This window comes from Rissa tridactyla, chromosome 6, assembly GCF_028500815.1.
Source record: "Rissa tridactyla isolate bRisTri1 chromosome 6, bRisTri1.patW.cur.20221130, whole genome shotgun sequence".
NCBI lineage: Eukaryota > Metazoa > Chordata > Aves > Charadriiformes > Laridae > Rissa > Rissa tridactyla.
In genome coordinates, this window is record NC_071471.1 from 14,679,577 (window position 1) to 14,702,965 (window position 23,389).

The following is a 23,389-nucleotide window of genomic DNA, read 5'->3' on the forward strand; positions in this document are numbered from 1 at the left end:
AAAGGGAAGAACAGGGAAGCAGGAAGAATGGGAAAGTACAGACTAGGAAGTAGGTGGGATAGCAATTGCTGTCCTATCACACCCTGCACAGTTACCTTTCCAAAAGACTTTGCTCGAAAGGTCTTCGTGTTTCCACTCCTTCTGATTGGAAATACAGCGCAGGTTATCCTGCCAAACTTTTACTAAAGGTCGGCTGCCGTCTTAAACTGCTTTTCAGTGGACTCGCACAACAGCAATTCAATCAACCTTTTATAAAAAAAACTAACCCACAGAAATCCACCTTGAGCAAGTCAGAACTAAGAGTTCCTCCCCAACAACACAGCAGTTGTAAGAACGACGTGAAGACACCAACGGAGAGGGAAGACCGGGGGCGGCACGAGCCTATTCTCTAATCCCTGTCTTTCAGCATTCATTCCCATGCAGCATTTTTAACCTCCCGCAGACCAAGTTCTCCTAACCTCAGCTCCATGGAAGGACAAACACTTGCACTATTAAAGCTTCTTACAGGGAATCTGAAAGAGAAAAGGCCCTACCCAAAGCAAGACACTCCAATTTCCTGCTCAGAATTGTTACCTTCTCTTCAAAATGGATTTTTTGCCACCTCCAGTGAAGGCTAAAACTTCAAACTACTCATCACCTCCACAACTCCTGCTGAGGCTGCGAGAAGTTCAAAAAGTACAGGCTGATGAGGGAAAAAAGCACCCAAACCACAGCGCTGACCCCGGCACTGCACTTCTCTCTAAAAACTAAACACCTCGAAGGAAAACAAGACTCATTTCCCAAAGGAAAAACACCCCGAGCCCGACGCCGCCGCCGGGGCCACGGCGGGCCCTTCCCGCGGCGGCTCCTCCCCTCGGGCCGCGGCGCCGCCCGGAGAGGGGCGGCGGAGGGAGGGATGGAGGGGAGTGCGGGCTGTCCCGGCCGGGCAGCGCACTCAGGCTCCGTGTATTACCCGCTCGCCGTAGTTCTGCTCCCCGCTGTCGCTCATCGTCCCGCCGCTCCCCGCCACCGGCACCGCCGACCCGACCCGACCCGACCCGACCGTCCCCGGCGCCAGCGCCCTCCGCAGAGGAAGTGACGCCGCCCCGCCGGCGCGCGGGCCCCCGCGCCAGGCCCCGCCTCCCCCGCCGCCGGCCCTGAGGGGAGGCCCCGCCCCGCGGCGGCCCTGGCGGGAGGCCGTGGCGGCTGGCGGCGGGCGCCGGGGGTGGCCCCCTCCTGCCCGGGCTCGGGAGCTGCTGGGGGCCGGGGGGGCGGAACCCGACGAGCGGCCCCTTCAGAGACAGCTCCGGTGCCCGGTGGAGCTGGTCCTGCCCGCCCGAGCGGGGCCAAGGCCAGGATCCTGTCTTTCATGGAAGCAGAGAAGGGTTTGGCTTGGAAGGGACCTTCAAGCCCACCCAGTGCCACCCCCTGCCCTGGGCAGGGACACCTCCCACCAGCCCAGGCTGCTCCCAGCCCCGTCCAACCTGGCCTTGAACCCCTCCAGGGATGGGGCAGCCACAGCTTCTCTGGGCAGCCTGGGCCAGCGTCCCACCACCCTCACAGCCAAGAATTGCTTCCTCACATCTCATCTAAATCTCCCCTCTTCCAGTGAAAAACCGTTCCCCCTCATCCCATGGCTCGTCCCCTCCAAAAGGCCATTTCCTAAGGAGAAGCGAGGCCCAGCTCCCACCCAACTGCTCGTGCAGAGCACAGTGTTAACAGGCTGTTGCTCCCCAGGGGCTGCTCTCAGAGAACCTCCTTGGGGCACAAGGACACGAGCCCCGGCTGAAGGGCCAGAGCCCAGGAGGTGACCCTGTAGACAGAGGGGACGGTGGCTGCTACGCCTACCATTTCCCACCACCTCAGACGCAGAGGCTTTCAGCAGCCACCAGCGCTGCCAAGCGACCAGCAGCAGGGATCCCCTGACGGAGGACGGGGGACAAAATCCTGCTTTTGTACTCAGCAGAGCACAGGGTCAGCCTCAAAACTGCAGCCCCCAGACAGCGAGAACCCAAGGGAAGGGGAAAGGACACTTCAAGCATTCAGCTACTGCGTCCTAGCGGTAATAAACAGCTAAAATCTTCCACGTCCTCTGGGATCCCAGGAAGATGAAGTATCTCATGGAGGGACAAACCACGACACATTGCCTTTGAAATAGTTCTTCCTTTGGAGAACCTCCTCTGATTTGGGGACAGATTAAGCTCATCACTTTGAAAGCAGAGAGCGATGTGGCTGCTGACCCGCACCACAGCCAAACCACCGCGTCAGCCGGCCCAGGAGAGCAGACCTTCAGGCGAGGAGCAGCCCGGGAAGGCTGATCCCACCCACGGCGACAGAGGGCATGGCCCCAAAATCACCAGCTTTCCCCCCGAAGACGAGGAGAGGAGAGACCGCATCACCGGGCAGGAATCACCTCACATGATGGTAACTGCCATTACAGAAACAACACCACACGGTCATTTGTACAAACGTTCCAACACGGGGCTTCCAAACCACCTCTTGGGCAATTTTTCCCCTGCGATGGTCAAGGAAAGACCTGAAATCCCACTCCAGCTCCGGAGTGTAAGCTAGAGGGGGGAAAAAATGAAAGAAAGGGGGAAACACCATGTTTAAACTGATCTAGCTGGGTCTGAGCGTAACAGAGCGAGGATCGACACAAGCTCTTCATTGGGCAGACGCCTGGAGGCATCGCCTGCGGCAGAGCAGCAATAATCTCCTACTTGGCTGTTACTGGGATTCTCGCTGCTGAACAACGTCCTGGTTGTCCCTTCAGCATTTTGGGACAATCGCTTGGAGGTTCTGGTGCTCTGATACCCAGCCTGGCCAGAGTCGTCTTCCTCCATAGACTGTCAGTGAGCTAAAACCCACATTGATATGTCAACCTTATTTTCAATGACAAAAAAAAAAAAAATCACTCTCATTACCAGATCAAGTTTCATTCCAGTAAGGCTCTTTAAATAATTTAAATATTTATTTTAATAAAAATAAATAAATACTTCTCTTTTCACATTACAGAACTCCCTGGAGACAGAAATAAAACAAACCAACCCCAACCACAGGGGTTTCTCTCGCAAATCAAAAGATGGTAAATGCTTTCTTCTGATGGTCATCACAAATCCACTTGTAGGCATCAAGTAGATGGTAGATTATTCCAGAAACAGAAGAAAACTCTCTTTGAGGAAACAGTAGTTCAGCACCTTGTTGTTGGGAAGAGAAGTTCAGCTCACACAACTGTTGCCACCACCAGATGAGTCCCATTTGTCCATAACGTGACCACGTGTGCTGTGAGAGAAGTTCCACTCGTGCAATGTCACCACCACCAGAGGAGTCCCATTCGTCCAGAACGCGGCCACGTGCGCTGCGAGGTGTGAGCAGCCCTCTCTGCGATGGAAGTTCACAGCATTTGTTGTTAACCATTTCCTTGCCCAGGTGACGCCAACCTTTCCAGCTTGTGCTTAAGGTGTGTTAGCTAATTTCAAGGAGAGTTACTGTCTCCAAAATAGGGGCAGGCGGGGGGGAAATAACAATCTTAACCACTACTACTTAACCTAAAGAGAAAAACTTGTGTGCCTGCTGCTATTTCAAATGAGGTAGTAGAAAAGTAACTAAAAGAAGAGGTAGTCACCCAAAGGTGATGACAGTGTTACTCTGGTAGCGCATGCCTCACAGCAGCTCTTGATGGAGTATTTCCCAGACCATCCTCTCGCGGAAATAAGGCATGTGGATCTGAAAAGAAAAGAAAAATCCATTAAATACACATCATGGCAGAAAGAGACACAAAATACGCAGAAACGCCCAGTTACTTCCTTAATATACACTTCCTTTTAAGAACTGCCAACGCTTGCCCTTCCGGTACAACCTGGCTTTCACCCACACAGCTCCTAAGAGGGTGACATGCCACCAAAACCAGATCTCCTTGACCACACAACAGCTCACAAGCACTTTCACAGAAGAGCACTGCCTTGGAAAAGAACCAGTGTCTTCACTGGTCAAAGGCTGAGACCCATTTCTCCCAAAGATCCCAAGGCCAGATCTCACAAACCCCCTGGCTCCAGTACCTCGCCCAAGAGGAATCTCACTGGGAGCAGATACCGGACGCCAGGATGGAGAACACAGCTCTGCCCTGCTGAGGCCACTTGGAAGTTCCAGCCCAGCCACTATCTCCCAAGAACGGAGAGAGGTACAAAACCTCAGCCGCTGCACCAGATGCAATTAACAGCCGCTGCGTAACTTCCCTGGCTCTTGTCTCTGTGCGAAAGGGGCTGGAGCTGTTTAGAACCTTCACTCACCTGTGTAAAGGTCAGCGGTTTCTCTCTCGAGATGTAATCTGCGTATTTGCAGGTGAAAACGCCACAGTCGCTTCCATTCGATTGCTGAGGGATTTCCTAACGAATGCAAAGAAGATGGAGAATTTGCCTCTATCTTCAAGGAAAAGCAACTTGGAAGCAGCACCCATTACCAAAAATACCCTAACCAGACACTCCTGAACTTGCACCATCCCCAGTAACCGCTCCCCAACACAAGGAACAGACCCCAGGAACTGCACATCATCCCTCCCCTCGGCTTCCTACGCTCGGATGTTACAAGCCAAATTCCTGGCAGGCTGATAAGGGACAGCAGGCTTCCTCCCTGCAAGGTGTCTGGAGCTTTCTACAGTGTCTTTCTGAAGTGACATCCCTTAAATCGAGGCTTTCGGTGCTGCTTTTCACTATTGCTGAGAAACATCAGCCCAACCCTTTGCTTTGTCACGTACCAGGATCTGGGCTGCAAACAAGCAGCCCACGTTCTCTGACAACTGCTAAAGAGACTTGAAATTTGACTTGTGAAATGGGGGCAAAGCCAAATTCACCTTCACGTGGCAGAGGAATTAAAAAAAACCCAACAAAGTATTCGGCCAGCAAGGAGAGGCACTGCTCAAAGATTTCATCCCAGCATGGTTTCCTGGTCCACTTGCAGCCCCATGTGGTACCAGAAGAAGATGCTTATGGCTGTTCTCTGAAGTCCTGGCCTGATGAGAAAGCGTTAAGAGCTTTGTGACAAGGAGTTCTAGTTCACATTTCAAGTGCAAGCAGTGCTCACTCACATGTGGCTCCATGCTGTGAACAGTCCACTCCGAAACATTCAGCTTCACGTGTCTTTTTTCACGGCTCTCCTCTTGCAGGTATTTGCTGTTGAAAACAAAAGAAAAACCACTCTTCATCGCTGTAATTTAGGCCGAGAAAAAAAGAGCTGCTGAAAGATCACAGGAAGATGAATGGCAGGAGAGTAAACATGTCAGAGGATCCTCACAGCAGCTGATTTCAGGCATTTGGAGGAAAAATCCAAATCTTAAATTTACAAACGCTGCGAGAGGCTGTGAGCTAACCATCAGGAATGAGACCGACAATTCCGACAATTCCAAATAAGGTCATTGCTTAGCAGAGGTCAAAAAACCCCAAATCCCATGTTATCAGAGGAAGAACAGAAAAACCAAGCAAGGAACCCTAATGTCGTCAGCCCACCACGTGCCTGAATCCCACAGACTGCGTGCGCCTCCGGAAGGACAAATACAAAAGCTTTTGGGCCAGCACCTCTGGCTGAGGAAGTTTCCAGGCCACCAGTTGCTGGAAAAAAGGACTGGATGCAGACCTGTTCTTATAGCCTTTCCCAGGCACCTGCTCTTAACTGTTCAGGACAGCACCGGACTAAACCAACGCTTGGTTTGTCTCTGCGGGGCCGCTCTCCTTGCTCTTGGGCTACAAAGCTGCTGGATTAAGGGGTTTTACTACCTCTGCATCAGTGGCAGAGACTTCTAAGGACGCCTGCTTGCACAACCGAAAACCTGTCCCCGTTACGTTGGAGAGGTGTGCGTGCCAGCTGACACAGCTGCAAAAGCTGGCTACACGGTATCTGTCTTGAACGAGAATGTCAGAATTACAAAGAGCACCCAGCGGTATCCTCAAACACTTCTGCCCTCAAATTCTTCCCTTTCGTCAATAGCCCCATTTTATTGATCACTAACAAGGTTGGTGCCCGTGTGCCACGGGGCTACCATGTCTTTGTCTGTGCTCTAGGGGGAAGGTGGCAGAACCCAGGCACCCAAGACGCTGGGTGGAGGGGACGACGTGACACTAGGGAAGGAGTCACTGTCAGACAACTCGCAGCAAGCGAATCCAAGATTTCTGGTTTGTTATCTACAAGACATGTGGAAACTTGCCGTCGTGTCACAGGGGCAAAACCCAAAACGTTCTCCTCATTCACAACACAAAAGCACTGACTGAGCAGTTACTTACAGCAAAGTCTCACAAATCTTGTCCCCTCCTTCTTGTCCTCGGGAGTCAAAGTATTTGACGGTCTTCTTTCTGGTGTCTATGACCTGTTATTCAAAGGTGACTGTTAGACAAAGCACCACCTTGTGCTGCACAAACCTCCATGACTTTTCTTGCTAGCTTTTTCTCCCCAGCCAGTTCTAAATAACAAGCCCGTTTGACTCACCGCTAGTGCCCAGTGCAAGCTCAAGTTAATGGGCACGAAGATGATGTCCTTGTGGAAGACATCCACGCGTCTGGTCAATCTTCTTACTGTCCTGTAGCCCCCAGAAGCTAGTTTTTCATAAAACAAGGAACTAAAAGCGTGGACTGATGGATATCCTGCCTTCTTACTTCTCTCCATCACAAGACCCATGTAGAAATTAATGACCTGTACCACAAAGAGTAAACTGGAGATGTAAAATCAGACGCTAGCTTACCAAATGAAAAATACAGCCACATCTCTTTTCTGGCCACCCTGAAGTACGCAGCTGAGAGAACTCCAGCCTCAGCTGTCAGCTTTTGTTGAGAGAACCTCGCACATGGTTACAGTTGTTTATCAAACTGCACTTTGGTAAAAACACCTGCCACCCACTCCAAGAACCTGGACTAACTCCTGGAAGCACATAACACAACAAGTAAAGGAACTGCCAGGAACACTGGACCCTCAAGTACCTAAAATAAGAACTGCACAGAGATTTCTAGCCTCTGCAGTGCAGGTCATCAAATAACTTTGAAAAGTACACGGTGAAGGGGTATTTTTAAAGAAATGCTCAATTAGAAGATCCCTGTGCTGCAGCTAGTTTTACCTCATCATTTAGCCAGCAACCGTTCCTTAGGGTGTGGATGTCCTCACGAGTCACCTTTAGGTTGAAGGCACTGCTCATGATCTCCTCTGGCTCACCTTTGCCTAATGCGGCAACGACCTCTCTCTCCATGGCCTGAAATGGACAATTAAATGGGGAAGGACTTGTGAAACAGAGCATCGAGCATGCCAACCTGTGGGCACCTTTCAGCTCAAACACGGCCTGGAAATGAAGCTCAGGTGACAGAGCAACTGCCTTTGCCGGCTTTCGGCTAGGTTAGCAGTTGCACTTTTTGGTTGGTTGGTTGGTTTCAGCATCCTGACTTGGAACTTCAGGGTCCAGGTTTGCCTCAATTTGTTTTCACCAAGGAAGCTGAGACAAAACGCAGGGACGAGCAAACACACAGCAAACGCCTTTCCCATGCGATGCTGCAGCCCTCGCAACGCTGAGGTTTAAGGCAACCGCAGCAGGCATTCTCCATGCCAAGGCAGCTACGTCAGGAGCCTGAAAGAATGGGAAGGTGGGGGAACTTCAAGGGAGCTGAAGTACCAGCAAAGGGGGAAACCGAGGCAGCTACACTGCAGTCAGGCAATCGGGAGTCCAGGCTGTGCATGCAACTGGTTGTCACTTGGACGTTTCCATCTAAGTCTGCTTAGGGAATGCAAAGCAACCACTGGGTCTGTTAGTATAAAATACTCTGAACTGCAAGAGCATCTTCTTCTCGGTTGAACGTGGGCTAGCAGGATAAGAACACCCCTGGTTTTCCTTGTACTGAGCATCACCCCGCAGACGTTGTAAACTCTGGACTTGCTAGCCCTTTCCAAGTCAATCCTCAAGAGGCAAAAAAGGGGGCGCTCGATCAGACTGCAACTCCCAAGAATAAGAGCAGCCAAAATTCAGACAAGCAGGGGAGGCTGTTGTTAAACGTGGACTCCTTTTTGTCCGAGTAACAGAAGCCCCACCAACCCTTAGGTTAGCACAACCGAAGGAGTGCGTGGAGCATCAAATGCTTAAATCCTTTCAATCCTTCAAACCAGCTTTAGTGCTGACCTTTGCACTGGGAAGTCACAGCTGCAGACACTCCCTAACAGCTTAAATGCAAGTTCTTCAGATTTCAAAAAGCCTGAAGAACCACCTGTAACAAATGGAGTTCCTTGCAGCTGTTTCACAGCCTTCTCTTTTGTCAAACAGCCTGTCAGCTACGGTACCTCTGTGAGTGGAGTAAAGTCTTTTCCTATTCTTCTCAGCCTTATGACTTTCTTTCCTTTCACGGCAAGGGCGGGTGACTTTTTGGCCTGGGCGGGTGCCAGAGGTACTTGGCATAACACACCTTCTGCGATCTGAGCTCCACGCTGTTCCTGTGAGACAAAAGGACGTTAAGCTACCAATCCAGCACAGATTTTTTTGCTAGGGGATAGCACAGAAAATCTTGCTCATGTCTAAAACTGGAAGGGCTTTTGTACACGCATCTAACCAGCCGACTCCAAAGTTACTTTTTGTCGAGGACTGCATTCCAACTGCGCACCCATGTAGTGCTGCACTCAAAACTAAACGGAGGCAAGAGAGGCAGGAAGTTAGTTTGGCTTGGAGTAGCGTTAAGAACCCCAGAAAAGCCTCCGCAGGTAGGTATCAGGTTGAGATGGAGATTAATAGCTCTGATTTCCAGGACTAAAATTTAATTTTGATCTCAATCCTGACCAGAGACGAAAGTCAAAGAGATGTACTTCCTATCTCACAAAACAAGACACCACTAAAGATACCACAGTCCAGCTCTGCAGGTCAACCAAGCCTGTGCAGTAAAGACTCTGAGGCTGTACCCAACACATCAAAGGGGAAGAAGAAAAATAGTATAGGGTAGTGCGCTCATCATAGTCCAGAAACAAAATGAACGGCAGCGGGAAACCCTTTGTGATCGTGCTACTCAACAAATCATGCTCCCGCTTCCCTTGGGAAAAACGACCTGGACGAATACAGATATTGTTGAGGAAGTAATGAAAGGGAGGAGCGCAAAAATTTCTGATCACAACCAGATACATTTTCCTAAAAAATGAAATCATGAATAACACAAGCTTACCCCTGCAACTGCAACAGCTTGTTTCACCGCTCCGTCCTCTTCCAGACATTCTTCTGCTGGTGGGGAGCCCCTGCGAGGAGCGGGAGAGAGAAAGAGAGAGAGCAGTGAGCTGTGGACCTGTACTGTCCCACGGAATTCTCAAGAATTCACCTTCTGGACAAGAAATGCTTTTTCAAGGCTGATGCTGACTACAGCCTCGGTTGCACACGTGTGACAACATCGTCTCCGCTTCCAGCACGATTCTTTTGGAGCAGCAAGACTGGCATAGAAGGAAGCGCTGGGAGCTTTGTACATTTTTTCCCATCTCCCTGTGCAAGATTCCTTTGATTGCTCTTAATCAGTTTCATTATTTGGAAAACAGGGAAGCAACCAGCACTTCCTCTGTCAAGTGCTCTGGGATCTACTGGGAATAAATGCTGCGTGCTAGGGCTTATACTGCAAGGTATAACATGAACAACCGCAACTCTACCTGCAGCCACATACAGTTAGCTTACGGGAACTAAGACCAGCACAGGGAACTAAAAATGGGACACCTACAGGATATTTACTTGCCTCCTATAGGCTAGTCAAGAGAGTGACTGTCCCCATTTGGAGCGGATTACCAGTAAAACCACGCAGACTCTTAAGAGCAAACAAATACACAGACAGAACGTTGTCTGTCTATACGTGCCTTCCTCAAAACCGATAATTTGCCTTGTCACCAAAGACCCCCTTGTTCAGGAGGGAGACCTACAGCAGACTCTCACAGTATTCTCCACTTTCAGTCCAGCAGGGGAAGAGCAGGTATTCACAAGCTTCATCAAATGACTTGACTGAGTAGTTAAATCCACAAAAAAAGGCAAGAAAATGTTCCTTTCACTTCAACCCGTCATACTCTATCCGTTCCTTTATTTCCTTCTCTCCCCTCACGCTCAGGTGAACCACTGACAATTTAAGCACACAACAGTGCCGCACGGCTAAAGAGAGCGCTAGTGTTTAAAGCGGGGAGAAGAACAGGGACGGAAAGAGACACGCGCACAGAGCCAAAAGAAACAAGAACCGTGATGAAAAGAGACTCTACCTGGTCACAACATCTCCCTGAGACAGCTCTGGGCAGCAAACACCTACCAATTTGATACCTGCACAGAAAAGCAGTAGTATTAAAAAAATAAGTCAACTTTCGATTGCCATCAGATGTACGTAGCTCTCCATTTCTGAGGAATAAATAAAAAAAATACATTTAAATGACGACTGTACGGTTAGGAAGTTTGAACTCTGGCAAGCAGTGTGAACTTTGAATATCATGTGGGAGTGTATAGGAAATGCCCTATTTTCATTTGAAGTCTACCTACAAACTGGAAGGGATTTGAATCATGGGGATACTCACCAGTCCTTAGCGTTGGATATGGATAAACATCTCCTCCTTTTGTTTCTTCCGGGTCAGTCATCACAGGTTCCTTGGAATAGGCTTCAACCCTTTGGTGCAGCAAAAACAACAGAGGAGAATCACTATTTTTATACCTAGGGCATTTCTTGTCAGTACATACCAATTCACTAGGACAGATCCAGTTCAGACGGACGCAACTGTCTATGTTAGAGTTGGAAGTCATGGGTAAAGCAACAGGTATACGTAACGTAAAATTAAGCTGTTTAATCCCTTGGCAGAAACATCCTGTCTCCTGCACTAGTTTCCGGACAAAATGCAAAGGGATTTCCATGGGGAGTTTACGTTCAGAAACTCGGCCACTTTCAACTCGGGCACACTGAAGATACACGAGTCCAATTTTCTGTCTCTTCAGAATTTCAAGAGAGATCAATCAATCGTGGTATTTGTTCCCTTTACCTTTTCACCAGTCAATCAGTGGCTTTTTTGGTTTGTCTTTAAAAAGAAAGAAACATTCTTTGCACATCCTACAAATAGCTGGATTAACCTGAGGAGGCCACCGAGGAGGACATTTTACTTCAGACCTGCTCTACCCTGACCTCAGAGACTACATGCTCATTAGCAGTCGGAGTGCATTAGGCACGTGCCCTGGGAACACGCTCTGGTTTAGCTTCACCTGAAAGGAATCTGCTTCACATGCTCCAGCTCTGCTCTGAGATATGAGCCCAACAGATCATTCAGGGACTATTCGTGCTTCATTGCAGGGAGCTGAAGCGGGGGGGTCGGTCTTTTAAAAATTACTTTGCCCCAACACTTGCCCTGGGACACTGCCCAGAACCCCCACAGTAGGACACAGTCATCCCCTCCGCTTCCATGTACAACACCTACAAAGTTACCACCAAGAAGTTAAAGGTAATTTTGCCTATAATTACTTGCGGAACCTTGTCGGCTCTGGATTAGGACGGCTTCCAGCATCTTCTTCCTTTACTGGTTCCAAAGGCTTTTGATGTTTCACCTTTTCTCCTCGCTGAACATCCTAGCAAAATGGAGGGAAAAACAAACAGCTTAGAACCACTGCATGTGAAGCAAACGTTTGTCATCCGGATATAGCGTGGACTGCACAGGCTGCTCCCAAAATACTGGCACGTTATTCACATTTACTTTAGCAGGAATTCCCACCTTCCTTTTGTGTTAGCCCTGCTCTAGGAGCTCGTGTCCCACCAGAACGCTCAAAATTCCTTCTGCAACTGTTTCCTCAATTGGGGGCCTCTGCTCTTCAGCTATCGTCTGCACCCCTTGCCTAATAATTCAGGCTAATAGGCATTCCTGCCAATAGACATCATGATTGGCTGCTATGAGTCCCCGGGCGTATCCTAATCATGCTCCACAGCTTGCCATGGCCTGCTTCTCCAGCACTTTGCCCTACATTCTTCTCCCATGTAAGCTCATCAGGAATTTTCCAATGGTTCCTTCAGGTATTGGAAGGAAAGGACAGGGAAAGACCTCTCAGATAGCCCTGTAAGGAAGGAGTAGCAGCAACTCAGTGGGTTTTTTCCCTCCGCCATCCTTTTAGACTTGCTACCTAAAGAGCAGAGTTGAGCTAGGTTAAGGACAACATAGTGAAACAACTCTGCAACAAATACATACTTAGTGACAAGGCAGTACAGCTCCACTGACAAGGGAAACTGGCTGCAGGGTCCTCCCCCACTACACCAGGTCCATGAAAATGGTTTAAAATTCAATCCTTTGGCAACAAACCACTGCTCTGTTCCAAGACTTGATGCACGTAAAGGCAAATGAAATGCTATATGCTGATTTCCCAGAAGCATCCCTTCAACTTCTTTCACTACACCCACTGTGCTGTTACAAACTGCTCCTTCAGCCTTTACACGCCGTTTTGCTATCAGTGCTAAGTTCTTTCCATTCAAAAGACACATTTCGCACTCAGGTTACCTCTTCAGCAGTACAGAAAAGCCTCCCCATTTTGCTGGCTTCCAAAGTGCTGCGTTCTGGCGCAGCGCGCTCCTTAATGGGTGGCCTCGGTGTCAAGACGCTGCCTGAGGCAGGTTTGATGTCCTGCTTGCCCCTCTGGCTTGTGCTAAAAACATCAAGGGCAAAAGAAATAGTATCAAGAGAAGGTTCAAATATGCAGCTCCCGATGCTAGCTTCACCAACAGCTGTTGTGTTAAAGCACGTACGCTGATGATGATGGAGACAGACGCGAGATGTTTACAACCTTTAGATGAAGACCTGCTGTCTTCAACTAGCTCATGGGAAAGTACAGAGAAGTCAAAGCGAAAATCAGAACAACTGCCTTGAAGATACACTGCTGTTTGTCACCTCAGCCTCTTCTCAAGTTCTACACTTCCTCTTACCACAGACCTTTAATCTTTATCTAATCTCCTGTGGCTATGAAGTATCTGGATTTAAAGAAAAAGCTTAAAATCAGTCGGGGGAGAAAAAACCAAAAAAGCAGCTGGAGACCTCCCTTAGTACAGCAGCCTGAGGGAGTTCCAGGCTACCTTGGAGGAATATTGCTCTGTGGACACAAATACAAATGTTAGGCAATACGGAGGAAGTTCAACAACAAAAGAGAAAGGCAATAAACCTTTCGGAGAAGAACTCCAAGAAAACGGAAGGATTTTTACCTCAGACGCGGAATTGTCTTGTCACAAAGGGACAGTGAGCGTAAGGCATCGATAACTACAAAAAGAAATTGAAGGGTTTTATGAGTTTACAGTCAAGAGCTTCACAAAAGAAAGCTTGTCATTTTCTCTCCTACATCATAATATTATTTGTGTTATGTCACTTGAGGAGAGTTTCAGAGTTTCATACTGGCAACTACAGAAAGTTGTGCACACAAGGGATTGCCAGCCAAAACCCGAAATAAAAAAGGGTTATCAGGACCTGCTACCCATAATCAGCTTTTCAAACTACTGACTTCTGGCAAGCCAACAGTGGACATATCAGAACTGAAGGACTGCATCCAAGGCAGCTCGTCTACTGAGATGACAAGATCAACGCCTGGCTCCACTCCAGAGGCAATGCAAGGATGCAGGCAGGAATCAGAGCTCACACTCAAGTATTCCCAGATGCTGCCTAGTATTGTGCCTGCAATAAGCCCTACAGAACTCTAGGGGTCCAGCTGTACGGTGCGCAAGGGCGGGTGAAAAAGAAACGAGTTCATAACTCCATGTCAGCCTTACCAATCCGTAGCGTTCCTCCTTCTTCCATACACCATCTTGCCCTTTTAGCTGGAGGCTCAGAAAAGATGGACTGCAAACAAAAAAAAGGAAAACAACGAGAGTAAAATGTGAATTCCATGTGAATGCCAGCAAACATAAACTTCCTGAAATTTAGTCAACTCTGTTCTGACTTGGGGACCATGATTTGCCCGCTCAGACTGCGGAAGAATGCCAATCTTTGCAGGATCTCTGATGACTACACTTTAGGCTTTTAATACAGGCTCTCATATCTGCAGTGATTAAAACAATATAAACTTGTCACGCAGTTATCACTAGTCCAAAGTGTGGTAGTTTAGCCCTTCAGAAACATATTTTGAACAAATAAGAGAGAATAACTCTCTCACGAACTAATAGTCAGAGCATGACAGATTCTTATTCCTCTTATCCTATAGGGCAATAAGAAAAATAGCACTAGTACTTGAACCAAACTGGGAAGTCAAGCAGCTCATGACTCATTTTGACAGAGTCCAAGTCCTACAGGCATCCTCCCCCGGAATGGTGGATTATGAACCTATGAGAAGGAGGTTTATCCAGAGGAAGTACGCAGTTTTTCTTGCAAAGTAGTGTATTTTGATTCCTTAACTACAAGCTTGAGAGAGAGAGTAACAACAGTTTACAAACACAGGACAACCATAAACTGGGATGATGGGAAAGTATCTGGAAGGCAACAAACGCTTTGCTCCTTCCTCGGCTGCAAGTGCCAGAGCAGAGGACGCAGAGCTGAGGAAGGCGAACCCAGCACACAAGAGCTGCCTGCTAGAAATGGAAAAGAACCACCTACTGCTGCACAGGCTCAGAGCAGGCCCAACTTCAGGACGCTTCAGGGAGAGCCGCTTGCTCTTTCATCTTCCACAGATTCACCCTATTTTCCCAACCCTTGCTAACCTCTTCCCCAGACTCTCTGCTCACAGCATCGTCCCTGACTGACGCTCTCGGGCGTTTAGTTGCCTTGCGTTGCAACTTCACCACAGAGGAAACTTCTTCAGGTTTGTCTCCAGGCTCAGAGTTGTCAAAATCTAAAAAAGCAAAGACAGGCCATATAAGAACATGATAGGAAAGGAGATTAGGATTTCTATTGGCACCAAAGCCACAGCTAAAGTAGTGTAACCCATTCCATGTTACGCGCCCTTCTGCCAACAGCACTTGGTGGCAATTTTTGTATTAGTTGCCTCACTGAGCAGCCCCTCAGAGCCACAGCTCAAAGACTAACCCACCCGTGAGTCTGCCAGCCAGATCTGCAAAAAAACCCTGCTTTGGGGAACATTCCCTGTTTCCGGAGAAGCAGCACAGGGTGCAATTCATCCTCCTCCCCCCTCCACACATGCATGCAGTTTATTACGTGTACGTGTTTACCACAAAAGTAATAAACTAAAGTAGAGAAAGTAGGAAAGTCAAAAGAAGTACAAAAGCCAGAGTTTTCTAAGGCAGATGAAACCTAAGAAAAATCAGGCCTATTAAAGACTTCTGTAACGTCCAATACCTGTTCTTCTCTTTTTGGCTGGAGGCTCATCGGGATCCTCCACAGGTGTAGAAATCCTGAGGAAAGAAAACACAGAAGAGTGGTTTGAAACTTCCTGAAGCTTCTACCAGGCTGACTTCCCTTCACAGGACCCAAACTTCCAAAGTTACTTTTCATAGCCCAAAGGTTTCCTCCTCCGAGCACCCCTGCGATCATCTCAGGCACACACACCCAACCTGAGCACACCGCTGAGCATCCCCCATCAACCCCCCACAACCTCTCCCAGGCAACGGACCGCTCACACACAGCTCATTATCCCACTACACCCTATTAGGCCTCTTTTCCTCATTCTCTTAATGCTTCCTAATGTTTTACATCTGTTCCTATCACCAAAAACTTGCAGAAGTTACGATGCCAAGTTTTCCTCTTTCCTCAAGGAAAGCCACATACCAGCCACTACTAAGCCTTCCAAGTTCCTCAGTCACTACACGGAGTTGCAAAGAAAAGACTAAGTAGGACAGGAAACAAAAGGTGGGAAAGCAACTCATGCAGACACCCACTGCAATAACTTACTGCTAAAGCAGTGCTCGGGAACTCGTTCTTCAAAGGATTCTTAGCTGCACCCTTTCTTATTAAGCGTATGTCCAAATATTCTATCACTTGATAACAACGATAAAATCCAGTACACATTTTTACTTTGGGAATGGAGCACAAAGGTTGCTCCTAGTTGGTTTTTTCCTCTATTTGCCCCACAAAATGCCATGACAGACGCATTCATGTCCTTCTCCACGCTCTACAGGAGACAGCACCTATTTACCCCCAGCATTTGACTTGCCTCCTTAGCAAGGACAGGAAAGAAAGAAGGTATTAGGAAAACTCAACAACTCTGTAGGCTCCCACAGAAGCTCAGGCCCTCCTCTTTTCAAAACCTCCTGCCCACCGGTGTTGAGGACACTTGATTAAGATTTATAATTTGAATTTGTAAAAAATTCAAGTTTTCACTGGGTAACCCCCCATCCCAAAAAATCGCAGACTGCGCTTCAGCAGTGCAGTACGAGAGTAGCTAACGCTTATCTCCTTTGCCCACCACCTTCACCACTCACGCCCGTAATTGTTCATCCTTCTCTCACGGAAAAGCCTCAAGGGGCCGAGCCCAGCCCAGGAGCGTGGCGGGGACCCCGGGGCAGGACACCACACTGCGCCCCAGCCCGCAGAGCGGCTAACGGCTCAAGCCCCTCAGGCCGACGCCATGGGGCCGAGGCTCCTGTTACCCCCAAGCAGGCCCCGGGGGGTCCCACAAGGCCCCGCTTACCCAGCCCTGGCCTCACGGCCCAAGCGACGCTTTGTGCCTCTCCGCTGGGGAGCTGCAGGCGCTGCGTGCGGTTCCGCCATGGCTCCGCTGCAACTAGGGACGCGGACGCTGCGTTCGACCATTGTGACGAACCGTGATGTAGCGGCGGCCAAGGGCCCGCTGCAGGGAGCCCGGCTAAAGCGGCCGCTGTGGGGCTGGCGAGTGCTGAGCTGGCTCCTGGTGGCCTTGGCTGGCGCTCGGGGGCCATCCTCTGCCCTGCCCCGCTGTTAAGGGGTGGGGGGTTTAATAGGGTTCTTCCTAGTGGTTTATCAGGTGTTGCCTCTGGGGTGGAAATGTGCCCGTGCTGCTGCAGCCACGTCCTGGAGAGCCTTTTCCACATGAGGAATGAAAATGAATGGTTAAGTCCAAGAGGAGCAAAGGGGGCAGATGAAAGGGCTCAGGGCAGGAATGGCCCTTTGGGACAGCCCTTGTCACAGGAGGTCCCCCTAGCTTTTGACGCCTGCAGGGAGTCTTAAGTGGTGGTGGGCTGTGGTTTAATGACAACGACCTTCCTCATTACTTTAGGAACTTAATTGCCGCTCCACTTTATGCTTCAGGGCTCTGGCCCAGGAAGATGCCTGAGCGCTGGAGGCAGAAGTGGCCATGGCAGAGGCGTTGCAGGCAGGCTGCAGGCAGGGTGGGCGGTGGAAGCAGCCCGGCAGAGGGCAGGGCAGCCCCCCCCAGGGCCTGCGACTTGGAGATGCCTCTTCAGTCGGCTTCTGCCTCCCTCTCCTCTCCCCATCCCGCAGGTGTTAGCTGAATCCTGCAGCCGAGAGCTGGAGGGGGCGCAGGGCATTTGAGTTCCTGGGTGGGGAAAGATGCGAGGTTTTTCTCGGTTTCTCTCTGTGAAGCCAAAACTCACCTGCAACACTCCCGTTTCTGTCCACGGTGGAGAAAAGTGTGAAAGCAGCTTCACAGAACTGGATGCTGAAGCAGCATATTTCAAATTAGTGGCATAACAGTGGCCAGATTAGTGGCCATCACCACCTCTTTGTGGACCCAGAAGGACTAGGGGTGCCGGGCAGGGGTCCCTCAGCTTCCCGCCACCATTGCCATGGCAGGGGCTTGCATGGAGGTGGCACATCAGCTCAGCGAAGCCCCGCTGCAGCGTCTGCTCCACATCTGGTCTGGGCTGGGAGGATGGCTTTGGGGGAGGCGTGCGGAGACCCTGCTCTGTCCTCCCGGTGTCACCAGAGAGGTGCCCAGCACTCCTGGAGATGGGCTCTGCTCCCTCCCCTGCCGCGTGGTGCATATATATCCATATATACACACACCGGCACAAGTGACATTACATGTGCAGGCTTCACACTTCCAAACAAATCCTCATTTTCCACCGACCGAAACTGCAATTCTGTGTCACACGCTCAGACACTGTTCTCAAATAATACCCCCTCTACTCTGTTATTTACTTGCAATCTTCTTTGGTAATGACAGACCCTCATTAGCATTGGAGACTTTTTTTTAATCGGTATAAAACTTAACTTCAGTGCCATTGCCTAAACGCTTGGTTTGACCACACCAGAAGGTTTTCTTTCTTTCAAGAGATTAAAGAACATTTCAAGTTCAGCAGCAGCAGAATTCTATTTTTTCCTAAAACCAAACAGTTCTAAATTTTGTGTCAATTCTGATCAAGAACGCTCAGCCATGACACCGCAGTACCGGATTTTTTTCAAAAATCACCTGGTTTGTCTTTGTAGCATCTCTTAAACCTGAATATTCAGCCTAATGGGCATTCCAGATTAAGCATTCCGAAATTCATTTGCTAAACCAACATGGGATCGTGCTTAAACCACTTCCAAACAACTTCAAGTTGAACTATTTACAATTGCCTCCCATCCAACACTGTGGGGACGGGGTGGGACACAACTCGCAGGATGAAGCAGATTTTCAGTGAATTCCAGGAGCAAGAGAATCAAGGCCATATTCTTCTCCGTCAAAATATTGGAGGAGGTGTCCTAAACTATGGCCACCTCACATATTAACCCTGCAAAGGGCAGTGCAAATCCTGAGAACTAATTTAGGTTACAAACAACAAATTTAACCTCAACGCGTTATTCCCTTCCAAAGAAAACAATCCACAGACATGAGTTCTGAGTTAATGTATTAATAGCGCTGTAAGCAGCCTTCAACTCTTTGTAAAAGAGTTAGACAACGCCAGATTAAAGAAGGGCCAAACCCCAAACTAAGGCTGTTCTTCCTTTGGGGAAAAAGACTTCTGTTCATAAAACTTCACCCTCTTGGCGGGATCAGGCAAGACAGAAGGAACCTTGTCGAAATACGGGTGGTCTGATACCGAGAAGGACACCAGAAATGCACAACCGGAGGGAAGCAGCAGGGAGGATCTTGCCCACAGACATACCCCGTACCCCTTTCTAGTGTTTAGAAGTTAATAAGCTTTGAAGAAATCAGTAGAGAAATTCCATGAGCATAAGCAAATGACTGAAGTCTTCATCCCTTTGCTATATTTTTAGAACAATCTTTGCTCTGTCACGTTAAGATGGATGTGGAAGCGGGACACCTGTGATCTGAGAAGAAAGAGACGTGTATCTAAACCAGAAAATTAAACAGCTGGCTTAGATCCATTCCGCTCTTTTGGACTTTACAACGTTGTCCAGTTTTTAAACACCCACGTTTTTGTTTCCAGATCATCATTCTTTGAAACCTCCCTCTTCAATCTCCCCCATTTTACAGGATTATGCCACTTCTTTAGTACTTCCAGCCTCCAAGGAACTCCTGGCACCTCACCTGCTCCAGATATTCCTGAGACTGGTAATAACCCCTACAATGGCAAAGCTCTCACCCCCCACCAAGTCCCAGGAAATCCTCCCTGGCTAAAATGTCAAACACCAGGAGCCTGCATCCCTCCAAAAGCAGTTTACGCCCCAGCATCCTGACACATATTGAGGCTTCGTACAAGCCACTCCCACAGCTCACCCAAATTCCACAGTCTCTACTAGCTCATTCTGTTGTTCTTCAGGCATTTTCTCTTCCTAATCCTTGCTCTCTTGCCAAACCAGGCTCCTGGAATGAATGCGGAAGAAAAAAGAAGAAAAGCCAAACTTCTTTATCCTCCCTCTATTCAAACTCTGCTGGTAAGCAGATCAGGACTGGTGTTAGTATTAAATAACCATTTTGTTCTGACCTTGAATTTGTGACATGTGCATTTTAAAAATCTCCAGCTCCCTTGATGGTTACCAACAGTTCTTCCCCTTCCTTGGGCATTGCTGGCATCGAGGTGGAAGCCCTGAAGTCCAGGCTTGTGTGTTTCCAAATCATTCTCTCCATCCTTGAAGCATATTGAAAACAACGGGTAATGCTGTAGGGATGACATTTCGGAGCACGTTCATCAAGGTGCGTTACAGTCACCTGCTCCACAGGCAGGGAATGCCAGGGCAGCAGCATTATTTGGGGGGCAGCAGACAGAAAAGGGTTCCGTGGACAGAAGCAGCCGTAAGGTATGGAAGTGAGGACCGCGTGTTCTTTGCGCTTCCGAGATCCAGGTTTTCCTCACGGGGACCCAAGTTACAGGTTTCACTTCCTTAGTGGAAGATACCGGCAAATAAAGGGATTGAAGTATTTTTTAAATCCTAAATTCCTATACAATTATGTAGTTCCACTTGTTTTCTTAAGGAAAGCTGCAGCCCCACATTACACATCATCAAATCTACGATAACATTTACGCAAGGTGTAATTGCGCTCACTTCACACTCCTTCCACCCTCCTGCTACTCAATTTAGCAACCGATCCAACAGAGAAGGAACAGCTTTTGGCTCTCTCCCCCTGAAGCACACCAGCACCAGACCAGATCACTGCTGGGGGGGCTGGGAATCCACTGGGAGGGAAAGCAGAGCAGCCCCTTCCCATGACAGTTCCCACACTCCACCAAAAAGAAAAAAAAAAGCCAAAAAAAGACAAGAATGTGTTTTGAAAAATGAGACTATCAGACAAGAAGCACGGACGCCCAGCTTCCTCCCACCACCTCTGCCGCTTGCACTGGCCCTGGGGCTCACTCCGTGCCACCAAGCCGGCAGGAGACTAGTCCAGCAGCAAAAAGCAAAGGATTTTCTGACAGCTTCGGGTACCGACCAGCCCAACAAAAAGTCAGATCAAGGGCAGCTGATGAAGGAGGAACACAAAGAACGACCTGTCCTTTTGGTGGCATCAAGCTATCAGATTGTTTCGAACCTTCTCAAACTGCTTCCTTAGTTCTTATCCACAACTTCCAATTTTTTTTAAGTCCCATTACTTGCGAAAGCACCTGATATTTCTTCTCCATCCCCAATGCTGACATTAGGACTCGTGGCTCCACAATCCAGTCAAGCCTGCAAAGCAATGCAGCTGGAAACGCAATCGGGACAAAAAAAATAAATCAGCTGATTTAATTCCCAGATCCGACTGGCTGTCCAAACACTAGTATAAGGGAGAAAGCAGAACACATTTCCAGGAGCAAAATTCTTGTTGGCAGCATGGACTTGGAGCAGCTCAACAGACAGTCGGAAAGTCATATCCTAGATTCTTTATCCAAACGCTGCTGCTACTCTGCAGAGACTTGAGTGCTTCCCGCTTCAAAAAGTAGAAAAGCCATTGACTCGGTAAAATAGAAGCCTTAAGTAAGCCAAAAATGTCATAAATAACACCAGCAAGAGCATTAGAAAAGCCGCTCCCTGATCTAGTCTGAAATAGCAGGTTGTAGCTCTGTGCTTTTCTCTCTTAATTTTACAAACACATACGTTGCATACACCTTACCTAGTTATGACCCACAAAAGTTCAGCCATCACTCATTTGAAGCCTTGGGGAAGACTGCCCACACATGATTTTATTATTTTTTGTTTGAAATCAAAGTATAGGAAAGGGAAGAGTAGGGAAGCAGGAAGAACAGAAGAGCAGAGAGTAGGGAAGCAGGTGGGATAGCAATTGCTGTCCTGTCGTACCCTGCACAATTGTGTTTCAAAAAGACTTTGCTCGAAAGGTCTTCATGTTCCCACTCCTTCTGATTGGAAATACAGCGCAGGTTATCCTGGCAAACCTTTACTAAATTTCGGCTGCCGTCTTGAACTGGTTTTCAGTTGACTTGCACAACAGCAACTACATCAACTTGTTATAAAAAAACTAACACAGAGAATCACAGAATCATAGAATCGCTGAGGTTGGAAGGGACCTTTAAGATCATCAAGTCCAACCATTAACCTACCCTGACAAAAAAACCGCTTCTAAGCCATGTCCCTAAGTACCACATCTACCCTTTTTTTAAACACCTCCAGGGATGGTGAATCCACCACCTCCCTGGGCAGCCTATTCCAACGTTTAATAACCCTTTCAGTGAAAAAATGTTTCCTCATATCCAATGTAAACCTCCCCTGACATAACTTGCACCCGTTTCCTCTTGTCCTATCGCTTGTCACCAGGGAGAAGAGGTCAGCCCCCATCTCTCTACAACCTCCTTTCAGGTAGTTGTAGAGGGCAGTAAGGTCTCCCCTCAGCCTCCTCTTCTCCAGGCTAAACAACCCCAGCTCCCTCAGTCGTTCCTCATAAGGTTTGTCCTCCAGACCCCTCACCAGCTTTGGAGCCCTTCTCTGGACACGCTCCGACACCTCAATGTCCTTCTTGGAGTGTGACGCCCAAAACTGAACGCAGTACTCGAGGTGGGGCCTCACCAGTGCCGAGTACAGGGGGACGATCCCTTCCCTAGTCCGGCTCACCACGCTATTCCTGATACAGGCTAGGAGGCTGTTGGCCTTCTTGGCCACCTGGGCACGCTGCTGGCTCATATTCAGCCGGCTGTCCACCAACATCCCCAGGTCCTTTTCTGCCGGGCAGCTTTCGAGCCACTCCGCCCCAATCTTGTAGCGCTGCATGGGGTGGTTGTGACCCAAGTGCAGGACCCAGCCCTTGGCCTTGTTGAACCTCATACCACTGACCTCAGCCCATCGGTCCAGCCTGTCCAGATCCCTCTGCAGAGCCAACCTTCCCTCAAGCAGATCAACACACCGCCCAGTTTAGTGTCATCTGCGAACTTACTGAGGGTGCATTCGATCCCCTCCTCCAGGTCATTGTAAAGATATTAAAGAGAACCGTCCCCAGCACCGAGCCCTGGGGGACGCCACTTGTGACCAGACACCAACTGGATTTAACTCCATCTACCACCACTCTCCGGGCATGGCCATCCAGCCAGTTTTTTACCCAGCGAAGGGTTACACCTGTCCAGGCCATGAGCAGCCAGTTTCTCCAGGAGAATGCTGTGGGAAACGGTGTCAAAAGCTGTGCAAAAATCCAGGTAGAGAACATCCACAGCCTTTCCCTCATCCACTAAGTGGGTCACCTTCACAAACCCATGCTGACCGGGCCTGGTCACCCTGTTCTCCTGCACGTGCCGTGTAATGGCACTGAGGAGGATCTGTTCCATGACCTTCCCAGGCACCGAGGTCAGACTGACTGGCCTGTAGTTCCCCGGATCCCCCTTCCGGCCCTTCTTGTGGATGGCTGTCACATTTGCCAACCTCCAGTCAGCTGGGACCTCCCCGGTTGTCCAGGACTGCTCATAAATGATGCAAAGTGGCCTGGCGAGCACTTCCGCCAGCTCCTTCAGTACCTTTGGGTGGATCCCATCCAGCCCCACCGATTTGTGCACCTCCAGGCGCTGAAGCAGGTCCCTCACCATTTCCCTTTGGATTACAGGGGCTTCATTCTGCTCCCCATCCCTGTCTTCTAGCTCAGGGGTCTGGGTACTCAGGGCACAACTGGTCCTACTGCTGAAGACTGGGGCAAAGACGGCAGTAAGTACCTCAGCCTTTTCCTCATCCTCGGTCACTGTGTTACCGGCCCCAT

General features: G+C 49.1%; 1 protein-coding gene across 1 annotated transcript; it reads right to left on the bottom strand.

Moving 5' to 3' along the window:
- Nucleotides 1-3,642: 3,642 nt before the first annotated feature.
- Nucleotides 3,643-23,389, bottom strand: LOC128911072 (sentrin-specific protease 2-like). The gene is made up of 8 exons (XM_054205324.1): nt 23,381-23,389; nt 15,217-15,234; nt 7,076-7,207; nt 6,454-6,657; nt 6,252-6,334; nt 5,063-5,147; nt 4,269-4,364; nt 3,643-3,705 (listed from the first exon to the last, which is right to left on the bottom strand). Exons 1-8 carry the CDS (start codon nt 23,387-23,389, stop codon nt 3,643-3,645), a joined length of 690 nt encoding a protein of 229 aa, XP_054061299.1.